Source organism: Bombus impatiens, unplaced genomic scaffold, assembly GCF_000188095.3.
Source record: "Bombus impatiens unplaced genomic scaffold, BIMP_2.2 scf_0647, whole genome shotgun sequence".
NCBI classification, from domain to species: domain Eukaryota; kingdom Metazoa; phylum Arthropoda; class Insecta; order Hymenoptera; family Apidae; genus Bombus; species Bombus impatiens.
Genome location: NT_177066.1, coordinates 1,398,343 through 1,414,969, shown reverse-complemented (window position 1 = coordinate 1,414,969; position 16,627 = coordinate 1,398,343). Strand labels below are relative to the sequence as shown.

Sequence of the window (16,627 nt, the reverse complement as noted above, 5' to 3'; positions counted from 1 at the left end):
TTCTATAAGCAATATAAATTAATATCATATTTTATTCGAATTGCTCTTTATTTATACAATAGCATACCTATATGATATACACAAACATACACATCTAACATAACATTATTAACACTTTTCATTACTGTTCTTCATATTGTTGTTTAATATGTTTCCACAGTTTCTGAAACAAAAATTATAGATCATGTTGTTTGACTCTTATTTTCTTTTCTTTTTTTTTTTATTTTAAGTCTAATATACCTGTTATGTAATGCTTTTTATAGGATTACTAAAATTGCATTCAACTTATGTAAATGAAATATTAATTTATATTACTTTACATAGCTTTATTCATACAATTTACAATAGCATACGATATATTATTGAATGCTTTATCAAAAACATAAAATTAAATGGGATTGAGCATGAGATTTATTATACAATGAGAAATAACTAGATCGAACTAGTACTATTTTAATCAATTTGTTATACAAAAAATCAATATATTTTTAAAGTATACAATATTTCTTACTTGTATTTGTATATTTATACATACCCCCTCATTCAGCCTGTCGAATATTGTATCACCAATCATATCAAATCCCCGTTCGAAGAAAAAGGTGGCTGCTAGAATGCTCAATGTGAATGTAGAAGATCTTTTAAAAAGGTTATATATAAAAGCCATTATCTTGACTTCGATAACTTTTTTTTTGAATAAAATTATTAATTTTACAAGCTCCTCTTATTATCGACCGCAAACAGCAGCACTCTTTATATACTATTCTTATTACTCTAATACAACAGTCGAAATGACGTAAATAATCGTTAGGTTATGTCACAAACCATATATAATACAGATCTATCATTCAATGAAAATTTTTATCGTATATTTCATGTAGATGAGCACTTTGTGTCACTTGCAATGTAAATCGGTATTGAGCATAAAATAAAATTACAACCACAGAAAAATCTGTTACAAGTTACAACATTAATAATGATATGAAATTATATAGTACGGGGCGGGCCATCGACATACAATTGTAAATGGGATAGAAAGTGAAGAGTTCTATAAGGGCATTCGATTCGACAACGCGCAAGTCAGACATTTGCCAAACTACGTATTCAAATTATCAAGTACATATGTTGGAATACTTCAAATTGTCAATTAATGACTGAATTATAGTATTAAATTTAAATTCCTCTATCTTTTGATCCGATTTCTTTTCCGCAGTAACAATTATCTATAAAATAATACAAAAAAATCTATTTATCGCGATCTCGAAAGTAATTTAAAACGAAATTTAATATCTATATTTTCTTGTGTTTCTAATGGTAATAATGATACATCTAAGTAAGTAATTCGAAATTCTGTGTAAAACATTTTACGTTACATGAAACTATTGTTTCAAATTTCACACTTTTTCGAGCTTTTGTTTTTGTTTCATTCGCAGAATAAATTTTGAATTATATATAAAAAGAGTGCGATACGTATTTAATGATCTATTTTATTCGATAGAAATATTTATTTGGATTATATGATAATAACTTACACGAGATACATTTAACATTAGTTGTGGCTTTATTTCAAATATACAATTTTGTTATAACAACCTGTGTAAAATTTGCAGCTAATAATAATAAAATAGTTTATATTGTATGTCTTTAATTCGTATATTTTGAATTATAAAATTATCTTACAATTAACTTAAGTACTTGGATTTAGGTCTTTCCTTTTGAGAGATAGCTTATACTAAATCAGAGTCATAAAAATATATTTTGATAAATTATATTAAAATACCTGATAAAGTATAACATTGTAATGTAATGGATTCTTTTCTATCGCGTTACGATAGAAATGAATAATCAGCTAATAAACAATTAAGCCAATTAAATTACTTTCAAATAGCATCCCCATAGTTTGGCATTTAAATCTTGAATCTTTTTCTTGCTGCATTGTAGATTTTTAAGGATATTATGTACTTTTCAGATACCTTCTTAATTTTTTTTCATTAAAATATTAATGTGATTTCATAAGAATCCCAAACAGTGTACATTTTAGCGATTTAAATCAAGTGCATAGGATGTAGTAAACAAAGAATGCAGCAAGAAAAAAATATTACAACAATGTATAGTTATAACTTGTTTAATAATTCAGTCATATCTGTAATGTAAATTAGACAGATTAATCTACTTAAAGGATGGCACGTACGTATATACACATAGTAATAAATTGAGTTATCACAGAAATGTGAGAAAATTTATCATGTAAATTACTACATTTATAGGATTTTAAAAAAATTAATTATCAGTAACTTTCTTCCTCCCATGTATCGTTCAATTTTTCTTACACATGTATATGTATTAGATACATATTTGTATCTTATAAGTACATTATAAAAAAAGGTTCTTAAATTATTTTCATTATATATAAAATGATAGTGAAATAAATTTCACTTGTCTATCATTAAAAAACAATTTGTTTCATATATCTTTGTATAGTTATGTTTAGGTACAAGCAAATATATGAGTTCATATAATTCAGGATATAATTTGTTAAAATTGACAAGTTATATCCAATTAAATGCAGGTACTCCTCTTTTTGTAAGGTGCTCATTTAATATTTATCTATTTAAAAAAGTCTCTTTTCATATGAGAAAAGGCTATGAACATTTCCTTCTTGTTGAGCAGAATGTGTTCTTCTTTCGAACTTTAATTCTCCACTATACATCATAGATCTTAAGGTAGATATAGACTTTGCACCGATATCTTGGCATCCATGTTTAATGCCACATATTAGATAGGGTAAAAACTTTAAAACAGTTCCTCTGTCAACTATTGAGCCACTAACACCTTGAGCTATTTTCAACTTGTCCGCCTCATTGTGAAAGTACCTATCCATTACTGAACCTTGTGCATCTTTTCTATTCATAGCTTCTAAGGAGCCCATACCTCTATATTTCTTTAGACGTACACCATCACTAAAGAAATATTCACCAGGTGCCTCTGAGGTACCAGCTAATAAAGATCCCATCATAACTGTGCTGGCACCCAAACTTAAGCTTTTAATAATGTGCCCAATAGATTGAATACCACCATCAGCTATAATAGGTACACCAAATTTCCTTGCATATTCTGCAACTTTATATACAGCAGTTGCTTGAGGTCTTCCCACAGCCATAACTTCTTGAGTAATACAAATAGATCCACAACCCATCCCAACCCTTAAAGCATCAGCTCCAGCTTCTATAAGATTTTTAGCTTGCAAAGTTGTTACAACATTCCCTGCAATTACCTGCAATTCTGGATATTCTGATTTAATGTACTTAATCATATCAATTTGATATTTAGAATTGCCTTGAGAAGAATCCAAAACAATGACATCAACACCAGCTGTAGTAAGATGTTGCAGTCTTTGTTTATCAGCATTGTGTGTACCAATAGCAGCACCAACCAACAATTGTTTATTCTCATCTTTACTAGCATTTGGATAACTACGATTTTTTTTCAAGTCAGTTCTTGCCATTAAAGATACTAATTCCCCTTCCTCATTGACAATTGGGAGTTTTCCTTTTCTAGACTTCTCAAGAATTACATTTGCCTCTTGTAATGTTACACCAGCAGTTGCAGTGATCAGATTCTCTAATTTTGTCATTATTGATCCCAATTTTATGCATTGTTGATCTGTTGTATTTTTCAAAAAATCAATATCTCTAGATGTTACAATGCCCAATAGTTTACCTCCAACTTTTCCTGTATTTGTAATAGGAACACCAGAAAAGCCATATTTAGCTTTCACATTTAGGACATCTTTGACTGTGTGATTGGGTGATAGAACTACTGGATCCCTAATGAAACCATGTTTATATTTCTTGACCTAAAATCATAAAAATTGAAAAAAAGGTTTAGACACATTGGTGTAAAACTGGAATAGCTGAACTTCAGTTCAAGGGTCATAAAATTGTTCTTTTTACTTAAAACATTCAACTTTACAAACGCATAACTTTCGAACCGTTAGACTTTTAAAGTTAAAACTTACATTTTTGGATTTTACGCATCGAAAACTATTCAATGACATAAAAAGATGTCAATAATTTTATGTCTCTTAAATCGGAGTTAGATTGGAAATTATTTACCGTCGATTTATATGTTGTCATTGAAAATTGTTGTCATTGTTATTATTCGAATCGAAAATCGAAAATCGAATCGAATTCGAAAAAGATCATAGATACAGAGAGACGAGATGAAACCTGCATTCCATTTATATGAATGGCAAATGTGTCTGTGAGGGAAGTCGTGAGTTACGATAAAAATTTCGCGGTTGTACTAGACAAACAAAAATGTTTAAATTAAAAAGTATATGTATACCTTATATACTTCATTGGCTTGATATTCAGGCGTACAATTATGATGTATTATGCCAATTCCTCCACATAGGGCCATGGCAATAGCCATGTCGGATTCTGTAACTGTATCCATGGGAGATGATACTAGCGGTGCTTTAATCATAATCTTCTTTGTCAATGGCGATAGTAAATCAACCTCATTGGCAGTAAAATCGATATAACCGGGTAAAAGAATAAAATCATTATAGGTGAGACCATCGCCGAGTGCGAATAGTTGTGCTGCTGAAAGTCCATCATCTGGTAAGGGTACATCTGCCGGTTTTGTATCACAGTTACCAATCATAGAGTCTGCCATTGCTTTTTTTCTTAATCGACGATTATTTGTGTGAATTGGTGTCCTTTCTTGTCGTAGAAGATTATTTGTACTTTAATTAATATTACAACTACCATATGACGAGATGATATATCACGCTTTTGTAACACTCACGTTAAAAATCGCGCGTCTTTCCCACTCCCACGTGCGTTGAACCGGAGATCTCCAGGCAAAATGACTGAAGTCAACGTGCGCACAGTGCATTTATAGCTTGTAGCAGCTGTAGCTTATGGCGTTACAGTTAACGGCCAGCGTGTTGTTGTTACCAGGTGGAGGGAATAAAGGGAAAGGTCTGAAGGTAGTGGGGGAAAGTAGTACAGTTAGTAACTAGTGACATGTTATTTGTATTGTAGATAAATGAAAGGATAATAACGGTGTTTACTTTAAACCGATCACTTCTTCCTTTGATGCCTGCAATTTTATATAAAATGGGATATGATGTTGTTCACATGAAATTAGGGGGGGTTTAAGTCATCATTTTACTCCTTTCGAAACTGTTTGAGAAATATAAGCCTTTGGATTTTGTGATTTTTGTTCATTTTTGGAAAAATGTGTTGTACGTTCTAATTTATATCTCGGAAATTATTTATCCTATTGAGTAAACTTTCGTTTAAATCGGAAAAATAGCTTTTTCTGAATAAATGTTTATTGTGTTGAAAAATTATGAACAAATTTTTATTTTGCAAATTCCACTTCAAGGTTGCGTTTTTAAAAATTCCGAAAGGTTATTGTCATATTTCTTGAAGTTTTCTCTATAAAATAGCTAAATCTTGTGTCAGGTAGATGGACCGCGTGGTCCGCTTTATGGTCGGCTGACCGAACCGAACAGATATTAAATTTATTATTTCGGTGAAATCTACAAAAGATTTTACTACAGGGTCAATACCGTTATTTATACCTGCAACAGAATTTGGCTAATCCACCCTTGGCCAATAACAATACTTTTACAATAATCAAATTTCTACAAGTTCCCTCATTTTATGCTTATTTGTAAAGAAATGTCATTGTATGGTAGGACCCACGAGAAGATGGTGAATTCTTTCCATCAGGGTAGGATAAGAATGGGATAGAAAGGATGGCATGGATAGGATTATAGGATAATTGTATGAGTCAAATGTTTGTTTTTGTCTAAGACATTCATAGCATGTCATACATGCGCAGAACGAGAACCTTCTTGCATTGTTTGTTACTTTTTTTATATTGAATTTTCAGATGGTTTCTTCTATGCTTTCGGTATATGATTGTTGAGACATGTTTATATGCCCTCTGCCCACTGATATGTATAGTCTAGTATAATATATACTGTTTATACGAAATATGATTACCATAAACCAGCTATACCGCAGTTGAAGCAAATTAAAAGAGACTATATATGCCAGCGCCGCTATCGTTCGACTGATGTATTAAGGGAAAATGGCGCAAAGTTCAAAAAGTGGAGTTTATAAGAGACTAAACTAATAATGTAATACAAAAATATATTGTTATATTATGTATGTAATACGATATACGAATAGCAAAATAGTAATACAAATTGCTTGAAATTCAAAAAGGTTAACTACAGCAAATGAAAATAGTGTTACTGAAATACGTATATAAATGTAATATGAGGTAATATGAAGTAATGATTAATGAAGTTCACAGAAAGGGAATAGTGAATTTAAAATATTTCTAACATTTCTCTCGTTTAGTTTATTATTATGGATAAAGAATATGTACTTATACAGTTATATCACATCGTATCTATTAGTGAAATGAGGGCTAAGGGGAATACAGGGAAGTGAAGTACACTGGTCGAACGATAGTGGCGCTACATACTAAAGCCATGATATGTCCAAGATCAAATCGTTTCATGGAATCTTGTATTCATAGAGTACATATCTGGTAACGCTAGTCATAGGCAAGGATTACACATATATGTTATATATACGTAATCTTACTTTATACTAGATCAGTTATGTTAGAAATTAAAAGTGCGACATTAAAATGTTAAAAGGATTTTATGATAACTCAAGCCATGTAATATATCTATTTTATACCTTATCTGTGGTAACATAAAAGCAAGAGAAATGATGAGCCACGTCAGCGTCTGCTCAATTTCAATTAATAAGCAACTTCTCTTAAAAGTGAGTGACGGTGATCAATGCGTGTCATTCTTGACAGATTGTCATTGTTCTGTCAGAAGTTCCGGGAGATCTCTGTAAATTTTTCGTATAATGGCACATCGTTTTAAAAAATTTTTGGTATGAATTTATGTCGAATAACATGGAGCCCGAGGAAGACGAAATATCGTTGGATTCCAATATCCCAGAAACAATTACGGAGATGTCAGATCCTATTGAAAAGCCTAACCTAAAAGTTAGGCGAAGGAATGTAATTGAAACAGTAAATTTTGTATCAAAAGAAGAAACTTCTGATACGAAAAGTGATGTACCTCTTGTAAGAATGTCCGATTCTACGAAGGCATGGTGCGATAACATTATGCCGCAAATACCTGACATCGCAGATTTTAGTTTGTCAGGTAAACAAAACGGAGCGTTAAATCACGAGGACGATAACAGTTTATTAGAACATAATTTTGGTGATACAGAGCCATTGACGAATAGAGAACGGATGAAGATAAGTGTTATTCGAGGAAGCGTCGCCAATCCGAACCTAACATTAGGAGAACTGAAGCTACTGGGTTGCAGCAGTGAGGGTTTAGTTAATGGTATTTTATTGACATGATCATGCATTATTATCAATAAGAAACCTCTACATGAATAATACAATGTAATTTGTTGTTATACCTTTGCTAAATGAAAATTGTATTGTACAAACTTATTTAAGATAGTAAAACATACACTTATATATAGGTTCCTTATTGAAAATAATTTTATATCGTGTAATTAAATCTTGTAGTCATAAAGATGATCTATAGATGATATACGAAGAGCTTTGTGGCCAACACTATTGCGGCTCTCGGAAGAAACCACTTTTTCTGTAACTGGACTAGAAACTATACATAGTCATATACCAAATGAGGTCTACCAACAAATATTAAAGGATGTAGCACGCAGTGGCAGCCATATTTCGCAAAATGCTACACAACATGAGATTGATCATTTTCACGAACAGTTAACACAATTAATGTGTTGGGTTCTTCACAAACATTCTATGTTGAAGTTAGTATTATATATACATTTACACATCACATGCAACATTTCCATATTGTTATAATTGTGGGAAAGCTTGCTATAGACATATGTATGTTGATAATACAAAATAAAATAATACGTACTTAGTTATTACCAGGGATATAATGATATAGCAGCAACTGTACTTCTTGTCATGGGCTTAGAAAAAGGTTTGCGTGTACTTGAAAGCATTTCTTTAGAATTTCTTGAAAGATTTATGGAGAAAACAATGGAAAAAGTGAATCAAGAATTATTTTACATATTTGCACTCTTGGAGAGAGTGCATCCCACCTTATTAGAACACTTGGAAAAGTTTGTATAATATAAACATATATTATATATATTTGATAAATACAAATTTTACATGATATTTTAAATTGAATCTATTTTATGTTATAGTGTAGAATTATTTCCGCATTTTGCATTGGCTGAATATACAACATGGTATGCGCACAAGTATGCGGAAAATAGAAAACTGTTACACAGATTATTTGATTACTTTCTTGGCAGTCCCCCACTGATGCCTCTTTATCTAAGTACTGTGATCGTAGCACATAGAGCAACAGAAATTTTTAATACTACACCTGATATGGGTCACACGCATAAAGTTTTATGTACTGTGAGTAATGTTTAATAAAGTAAAAATGCACTAAAGTCTGTTTATTTTACATAAGAATTATTTTTATTTATAGTTACCGGACGATCTACCTTTTGAAACGCTTCTAGTTGAAGCAAAAAATTTATATCGTGAATATCCACCTGAATCTATAAGTAACGATGTTAGAGAATTCGATCGAAAACGAAAATGTAAAGAACAAGAATGGAAAGCAAAGGCAGAAGCAAGTCGTCAAGAAAGAGAAAAGCAACGTCAACTCAGAATTGTAAAATCAGCGCCAAGAATACCGTATCGTATCAGAAGTTACAAAACGATCACGGTAGTAACTATTTTGGCTCTGGGATTGTATGCCTTTTTAAGATCTTCATCTGGTCTTAACTGACATTAAATGAACATAATCTATTTAGATAATAGATTCATTTCTGTGTCCTTGAAACAAAATTCCATTTTATTTATATGCCATTGGTTTGGTAAATAAAACAAATTGTTGGGCACACAAACATAATGAAATAATGATGTACTATTATAAAATACACGTGATAAGGACCGTTGGTAATCTTATTAATCAGTGATTAAACGAATTTGTTTCTGAATGTGTTATAAGGAACATATTGAGCATTCCTGTGCTGCCTTTATGCTGTGTTCTTTGAAATCGATATGAACCTTTTGTGCACATATATTTACAGTGTCAGAAATGTAAACAGATCTTTGAGATTGAAAGGAAGGGCAGAGACAAAGCATACATGTGCTTGCAAAAAAATATATCTGTAACATGTATATTTTGAAACATTAAAAAAGAATTTTTAAACGTGAAAGATATATTTGTTGTTTAGATTATTATCGTATTTTTACGATCTGTGATGCAAGTATGTATATATTCAAATTTGCAAGTAAGAATTAACTTAGTATAACAACAAATTAATGGTTACTAATAAAAAATGTAATTTTATAATTTTATTTATTTCCGTTTATACATTTTCAGTTACATTTCTCTTTGTCGTGTGTTATTTTTATCTGAGACTTATTACAAGAAATATATATTGCTGTAAACAATTTGTACTTTCAAAGGCTTTGTTAAGATTTAAATGTAAACAAATTAAGTTATATTATAAATAGAAAAATCATATAATGTATGTTCTAAATGAATTTGTACCTGAGATATTAAGATAGGAAAAATATGCTAATAGATTTTTAACATATTACATAGATATTATAATGAAGAATAAAATTTCAAAAGTAATATCAATGTCTAAAAGTATAAAATAAATAAAAGCTATAATATATCTTTGTAACTGTTTAGCCATAGATAAACAAGAGTACAAAGCTGGAGTGTTATTATATTTTTCTAATATTAATATTTACTTAATGGAAAATATACTAATAGTTGTATATATGTACACATAATCAAAAGATTATTATTTCTAATTGTAATTTCTTATCGTGATCATTATCGTATTTCTACAATTTATTACATCTTCTAATTATTTGATTTGGCAATTACACTGTAAATTATATTTAAAGACACAATTCCTTGAATAATATCATACTTTTAAAAGAATTTTGATATAATTTAATACAGAACTATTGTTAAGAATTTCCATGTGATTTACACCAGGGAAGACTTGAGAATAAACTTTCCGTTTTTGCTTACCCTGCCAATACTTACAACCCTCTAAACTTCTTAAATTTACAGTACCATCACCATCACCAGGAATTAACTGAGGAGTTCCTTCTATTGATATACCAGGCTTATAATATAACCTAGGAATAAGTTATATGTAAACATGCGAGGAAGCTTGTAAATTGCTATTAAACTGATGATAAGGATAGAATTAACATACTTTTCTACTGTATCTATGCCACTTCCATATAAACAATGAACCTCAACCTCTGGAGCAGTAAAATCTAATTGATATTTTTCATTATCTTTCCTAAATTCCCAACCATTTGGAACATTTATATCTCTACAAGATTTAATAAATATCATTTTTAATAACATAAGAAAACTATTGAAATATTATTAATACTAATAATTACATAATTCATTAATTATCGTATATAGTATATCTTACATCAGATAATCTTGTAATGTGAGTAATGTGTAGTTCTTTTGTTCTGACTGTACCAATATTTCTGTGTCTTTCCAGAATAATCTTGATGGTAATAACCATCCTAAGCTAGGACTAGTTATCTGTTCATCTTTCAGAATACTTTGGCGTAAAAGGTATGCGCCTAAATCATCTCCTACAAGAGGGGATTAATAAAAGTATAATTGTTTATATATATGACATGCCTACATATTGTGCGTACTTCATACCAACTGCAAAGACTTTAAGTGCTTTAACACTGCCACCCCAAACAGCTGAAAGAGTAATCAGACAATTGATGTATTTATCTTTCCACTTTTGAGATTGACGTTGTAAGAATATAAGTGACATTGGTCCACCCATACTGTGTGCTAGTAATGTTACAGGGACTTGATTATTATTGTTATATGTTTCTTCAACCAAATCTTTCAATCTATTGAAAAACATTTCATTTTCATCTAAAAAAGTGATTTTCTTTTTGAATCATGATAAAATTAAAATATAATGATATCATGTAAGCACAACTATGTAATATATATTTTAATAATGAATTATACACACTAGGTGCTTTTCTAAAATCATAAGGTGCACCACGTAAAGAATGATTTCTGACGTATCCAAGTTGATTCACTAGCATGTTACCAATGTCTTTAAAGTATGCACCAGGAGAAGCTTTACTTGGATCTAAATATTCAACAACAAATGGATCACCCCAACCTGGTATACGTATATCAACACCATCTTGATTTCTTGTTGTTCTTGTAATATTGTCATAAGTTAATTTCATATTGTCAATCTAGGATGCAGTAGACATAATAAATAAATAATTTGTTATATACTATTAAAAGTATAAGAAATATAAAATATGACAACAATTACCCAGCAGTCTATGATGACTGGTACAAGTAATTCTAAATTTAACCAGATATTAAAATATTCAGTAGAAACTTTCTCACATAAATAATGTACCACTGTGGTTTTGTTGATTTTTGCTTCCACTTGACTGCCACCATCGCCTGGAACTTTTAATACAATAATTATATTAATTTCAATGTTCAAAATAATGCATTACGAAATTACTTCATATAATGAAAAATAATTACCAAGTATAACGGGAGATATTTGTTTATTTCTAGAATGCCACGACTTTACAGATAGAAAGCAAGATAAAGAAATAATCGTGTATATAACAAGATATAAACGCATTTTATGTTAAACTCTTCCACTGATTAGATATGCAATGACATTAAAATTGTACATTTCAATTTATATTGTATAATTGACACCACTATTTGGGATAGCCGTTGATTCAATTACAAACACATACAATAAACAGATCGTTGCACTAACAATGAATTGTTTTCTTTTGGTCACGTAGCTGATAGTACGCAATCAGCTGATGACGCACACATTTCAGATTCACCAAAATCGAAAATATCGTATTCAATACGATAGTCGCCGATGAGCATGGAAAACATTCAGCCAAAAATGAGTTCCAAGAATTGTTGCCTCTAGCGGTCAAACGGCTGAACTATACGCACATTTCTCTCTCTAGTGCAGTTGGTACTTTTGATGGGAGAAACCTGTGTATATACGACAAGAGGGGAAATTTCCACATCTTGAAAATGACGTCATATTCCAGGAATTTTTCGAAACTGAAATTTTCGAGATTTTGACCAGAACTTTGAACTTTATGAAGCGATTTTGTATGAAGAGGATATGATCCTATAGAAGGTGACACTATTTCGATAATTCTTGGAGTTTAGTGTTATCTTTAAATTCCTCTTAAATTTCTTCCTCTTTAAATTCCGCATGTTCTCCGCCATTTTTCGATTTCATTTTTTGAATTTTGGTGGGTTTTTGTGGGATTCGATACTGAAAAGAATAAATAACAAGATTGTAAAATGTTGCAGAATTATTCTGATTTATTGAAACTCTTTCCAAATACATTCTGTATAAGTAGCTTAAAATAAGTAATCTCATTTTTTACTTTCATTGTATTATGTGTTTCCATGAAAATCGTTGCTGCTGGTTGCTGTTGGAGGCTGCAGCTGCTTTTGGTATTATGATTATTGCTCCTGTCCCCAGTATGTTTGTAATCAATAACAAAATGCAATTTACTTTCAATGTTTATGTTTCTTCTTAGGTGCGGTAAAATCACTTTCACACCTTCATGTGCATTTTTAACAATGGCGCCCAACTTTTCACAAGAGTCCCAAACACATAAATTTCATTGATAATAATGTACCGAATCAGTTTATGCTAAAAAATTTCTATTCATAATTTTTCCCGGCAATGGATGTTTTGAAGACTAATCTGACAGGTCTACTTTTGCAGCAACTCCCACCCTATACAGTGCGCACATTTTTCTCCGGTAGACGGTACGAATGCACTTCCCCTCTCGCCGTGCATACGCATGTTACTCCTACCAAGCACCGGAGAAGAAATATGCGTAGAGTTCGGCTGGTGACCGCTAGAGGTTTTCATTCTTAGTGCGCATATTTTGGTTGACTTTTTTAACATTGCATTGGCGATCTTCATACTCATCCCTAGTACAATCTGTTATTACATACATCTACTGTAAGATAAATATCATGATAAAAGCTTGTCTTATATCTGACAAAATAAGTTATAAGACAAAAACAATTGCGCAATATGCAGTATTATCGTAGGACAAATGATTAAAGCTGAATTGACTGAACAAAAAGATTATAAGATATAAAATAATAACATAAAAACACAAAACAGAACAAAATACTGTTGAATGGAAAATGATATTTACGAAGTAATATACGCGCGCGCGCGCGCGCGTGTGTGTGCGGTGTACACACACACATATGTATAGACAACGTTTGAAAGTTCTAACCTAAAATTTTCGAATAATGACTACGTTATTTTTTAGCTGATAAATATCGAAAGAAATGCGGATAAATATTGTGTTGATATAAAGGAAATTAAAACTTTTGTTTAGTAATATATAAAGATGCCAACAGTTATAGCACTAGATGTGTCTTTATCAATGAGGCGTCCTATATTAGGAAGCGGATCTGGTGAAAATAATCAAATTGAACAATTAACAAGACATAACTTAGCTGTACATGGCATAAATGCATTATTACATTATTTGCAAGCAAACTCAAAATTAGAATTTGTGGCTTTAGTAAGTCCTTTCTCAATAATAAATAGTTCCTTATTACTTGTATTACTTGTATGTTTTCATTTTACTTTAGGTTGTGTTTTCCTCATTGTACGAAGTTATTTGCCCATTCACTCGTGATTATGATAGCATACGTTCAAAATTACAAAATATCGAAGAATGTGACAAGACTTGTATTGAAACTGCTCTTCATGGTGTTAATAATGTTATTATGGCAGAATGGGGTAATACTACTGCTTGTCAAGTAGTGTTAATCACTGATGGTAATCCTGGAGTAGGACCGATGTCTTTAGGTGATTCTTTGAATTCCTTAAATGTAACAAGAGATGTAAATCCATTTCCACTACCTTTTCCTTATCCAGGAAAATTAAGCGTTATATGCCTTGCATCACAACAAGGTATGTTATAATATGATCATGCAATATTTCAGTAGTCTTAAATATGTTAAGTAATTTTAATCTTTTGTCAGATGCTGGTTTACACGCTGGTTTACCACTGTACCAACGTTTAGTTGATCTTGCTGGTGGTGATAGCGTAGTATTAGTGCCTGAAGCTCCACTTTCAAAACATTCGGTCACAACTTGTTTTCAGAAATTATCAGAAGCTAATTATGTGTCTTTTCAAGGATATTTGAAGTGTGGAAATTTGGGTTCTCGCATTCTTCTTTCACCAGCACCTATGGTAAATAATAACATGTAAAGGAAACTTACTTCAGGTTTTAAGCAAAGTTGTTACATTTCAGCCATACACTAAGAAGACAGATTTTGAATTAACATCTGGGTTAATGATATCAAAAACCATAGAAATTTGTGGATTTATATCGGTAGCAGATGTTGGTAGTCCTAGTGCTATATCTAGACATTTAGTGTTACCATTAGCCACAGAAAAGAGTCCAAGCATGCAAGGAATATCTTTAGAAGAAGATTCGGATACGGATGAGAATGGAGATGAAGGAAAAGTACCATCCTTTTGCGTGTTATTACATGGAGCACTAAAGGTAACAAAATTTCAACAAATTCAATATTTTTTAATTATATAGAAATTATAGAATAGATGTTTTCTATAGGTTGAAAATATGGTAGCTCTCTGTTTGTTAAACAGTGAATGGTATGGATTTATATATTCATGGGCAGATACAAAAAAAAAGTCAAATTTAATGTTAACAGTATTAGAACCAGGTTTAGATGTTGTGCCTTGGTTAGGTAATTTCAGCAATTTAGGTCCTATTGATGCAGCTAAAGGTACTGCTGTTAGTTTTCCAGTTAGGCCAAATGACAAAAGGAGTTATACTCAAAGTGGACCTTCTTGGATTCGTCAAGGCGGGTTACAGTCAGATATTCAGAAAATTTTAAGGCATGCAAGAAAGTTACCTGAGAAAACTCAAAACTTCTATAAGGTAAAGTAATAAGAGACAACACAAAATTGTTGCGAATATTCTTATTCATAATATTTTTATATCTTTCTGCAGGAGGTGAATCGATTACGTAAAGCTGCATCATCAATGGGATTTATAGAACTTCTAGAAGCAGTGGCTTGCATTTTAGAACGAGAGTGTACATTATTACCTCCAAATCTTAATCCTGACTGTACAATCCAAATGGGTCATGTAGCTTCATTGATAAGGAAACCAGAGTTTCTAGAGCTTAGATACAATATACCACCAGCACGTACTAGATTTCAACATGGAGGATCGTAGATGAAGTAACAACATATCTGTGACATATATATATATATATATATTTATATAAAATAACAATCATTTTTTTACATTAAGAATAAGTTTAGTATTTTAAATAGTGATTTATTAAATACTTTGGAGATACACACATACAATTATAATTTTTATATTACAAAGCTTATTGTCTATTGTTTTTTCATATCCTCGATAATATAATATAAAATTTCATATAAACCTTTTGCACTTTGTACACTTGAATACTGATTGAAATCTGGAACATGAACAAATAGTGTTTTTTTAGGTGCAATCTGTAGAGATTTATAAAATATGTATTCACATAAATATCTTCCTGCATTGTATGAAATACAAGCATTGCATTTTGTTTTGTCTGAACTTTCATTAATTATGTTACAAATTTGTTTGGCATTGATTTTAGTTTCAAAAATTTCTGATTCAATATTACTTTCGTCTGGACATTTGTTAAATATATCTTTTCTTAAGTAACCATTACTATGAGCACGACATTCTATAGTTAAACATCGTGCTTGGCGACTTACTCCTAAATGTAGAACCACCTAACAAAAAAGAAAGGGAAAATAGAAAGTTGCTATTCGAGTGGTAAGGTGTAACTTGATTACAAATCAAAATTTACTATAGGTTTATACTCTTGCCAAAACTTTGGTACATATTTAGTTACATCTTCATACGAAACTGGAATCTCTTTTACGATTACTTCAACATCCATCAACTCTTTCGAGTTAATGCATAGTTTATTTAATTCCTTTGCAGCTTCCCAGCTAGCGTTAACGATATGATTATCAAATGGACCAAATCCGGTTACTAATACTGTGTACTTTTTATTAATTTCCATTGTTAAATTCAATTATTTCACTTGAAAAAGCACAGTTTCCTTTATTTCAATAATATTCGATTTACACAAAACTTTGCTGTTATCATTTTGTCACAAGTTGATAAGAGTGATCTCATAAAGATCTGTCAATAATGGAAAAAATGCTATTTCACTTACTTAACCATAATGTTCTATCTACATTCATTTATTTGATTTCATTGTAAATTGCATTTTTCTTTATATCAATTTCTAGGATATATGATCAAGAACGTTTATAAACATTAAATGAATATAGCCTTATAAGACATTTGACGTATAATATTATAATTTATTTGTGAATCTAAAATATATTTTCTTTGTCGAATGCGTGA

General features: G+C 30.9%; 6 protein-coding genes across 8 annotated transcripts; 2 read left to right on the top strand and 4 right to left on the bottom strand.

The window, feature by feature from the left end:
- Positions 1-14: 14 nt before the first annotated feature.
- On the bottom strand, positions 15-993 carry LOC100743756 (cytochrome b-c1 complex subunit 9). The gene is made up of 2 exons (XM_003492031.4): positions 536-993; positions 15-163 (listed from the first exon to the last, which is right to left on the bottom strand). Exons 1-2 carry the CDS (start codon positions 662-664, stop codon positions 122-124), a joined length of 171 nt encoding a protein of 56 aa, XP_003492079.1. The 5' UTR covers positions 665-993; the 3' UTR covers positions 15-121.
- A 1,417-nt stretch (positions 994-2,410) lies between these two features.
- LOC100743635 (inosine-5'-monophosphate dehydrogenase 1b-like) lies at positions 2,411-5,802 on the bottom strand. Of its 2 annotated transcripts, XM_012389689.3 has the most exons (4): positions 5,594-5,802; positions 4,810-5,106; positions 4,345-4,728; positions 2,411-3,853 (listed from the first exon to the last, which is right to left on the bottom strand). In XM_012389689.3, exons 2-4 carry the CDS (start codon positions 4,897-4,899, stop codon positions 2,609-2,611), a joined length of 1,719 nt encoding a protein of 572 aa, XP_012245112.1. In that variant the 5' UTR covers positions 4,900-5,106; positions 5,594-5,802; the 3' UTR covers positions 2,411-2,608. The 2 variants fall into 2 exon arrangements, with proteins under 2 accessions (XP_012245112.1, XP_033178536.1); XM_033322645.1 differs by lacking the exon at positions 5,594-5,802 and having other exon boundaries at positions 2,412-3,853; positions 4,345-4,725; positions 4,810-5,168.
- Positions 5,803-6,566: 764 nt separating this feature from the next.
- LOC100743512 (TBC1 domain family member 20) lies at positions 6,567-9,299 on the top strand. Of its 2 annotated transcripts, XM_003492029.4 has the most exons (6): positions 6,567-7,213; positions 7,283-7,402; positions 7,613-7,856; positions 7,977-8,180; positions 8,268-8,487; positions 8,561-8,866. In XM_003492029.4, the coding sequence occupies exons 1-6, from the start codon at positions 6,946-6,948 to the stop codon at positions 8,864-8,866; spliced, it is 1,362 nt and encodes a 453-aa protein (XP_003492077.1). In that variant the 5' UTR covers positions 6,567-6,945. The 2 variants fall into 2 exon arrangements, with proteins under 2 accessions (XP_003492077.1, XP_012245079.1); XM_012389656.3 differs by having other exon boundaries at positions 6,946-7,402; positions 8,561-9,299.
- A 466-nt stretch (positions 9,300-9,765) lies between these two features.
- On the bottom strand, positions 9,766-12,084 carry LOC100743392 (group XV phospholipase A2). Its single transcript, XM_003492028.4, has 7 exons — positions 11,675-12,084; positions 11,451-11,593; positions 11,133-11,367; positions 10,802-11,029; positions 10,557-10,728; positions 10,326-10,448; positions 9,766-10,245 (listed from the first exon to the last, which is right to left on the bottom strand). The coding sequence occupies exons 1-7, from the start codon at positions 11,775-11,777 to the stop codon at positions 10,026-10,028; spliced, it is 1,224 nt and encodes a 407-aa protein (XP_003492076.1). The 5' UTR covers positions 11,778-12,084; the 3' UTR covers positions 9,766-10,025.
- A 1,302-nt stretch (positions 12,085-13,386) lies between these two features.
- LOC100743033 (integrator complex subunit 14) lies at positions 13,387-15,555 on the top strand. Its single transcript, XM_012389625.3, has 6 exons — positions 13,387-13,731; positions 13,802-14,126; positions 14,198-14,409; positions 14,471-14,725; positions 14,795-15,124; positions 15,197-15,555. The coding sequence occupies exons 1-6, from the start codon at positions 13,555-13,557 to the stop codon at positions 15,422-15,424; spliced, it is 1,527 nt and encodes a 508-aa protein (XP_012245048.1). The 5' UTR covers positions 13,387-13,554; the 3' UTR covers positions 15,425-15,555.
- Positions 15,514-16,479, bottom strand: LOC100741390 (pyroglutamyl-peptidase 1). The gene is made up of 2 exons (XM_003492095.4): positions 16,059-16,479; positions 15,514-15,981 (listed from the first exon to the last, which is right to left on the bottom strand). The coding sequence occupies exons 1-2, from the start codon at positions 16,275-16,277 to the stop codon at positions 15,592-15,594; spliced, it is 609 nt and encodes a 202-aa protein (XP_003492143.1). The 5' UTR covers positions 16,278-16,479; the 3' UTR covers positions 15,514-15,591.
- Positions 16,480-16,627: the final 148 nt, after the last annotated feature.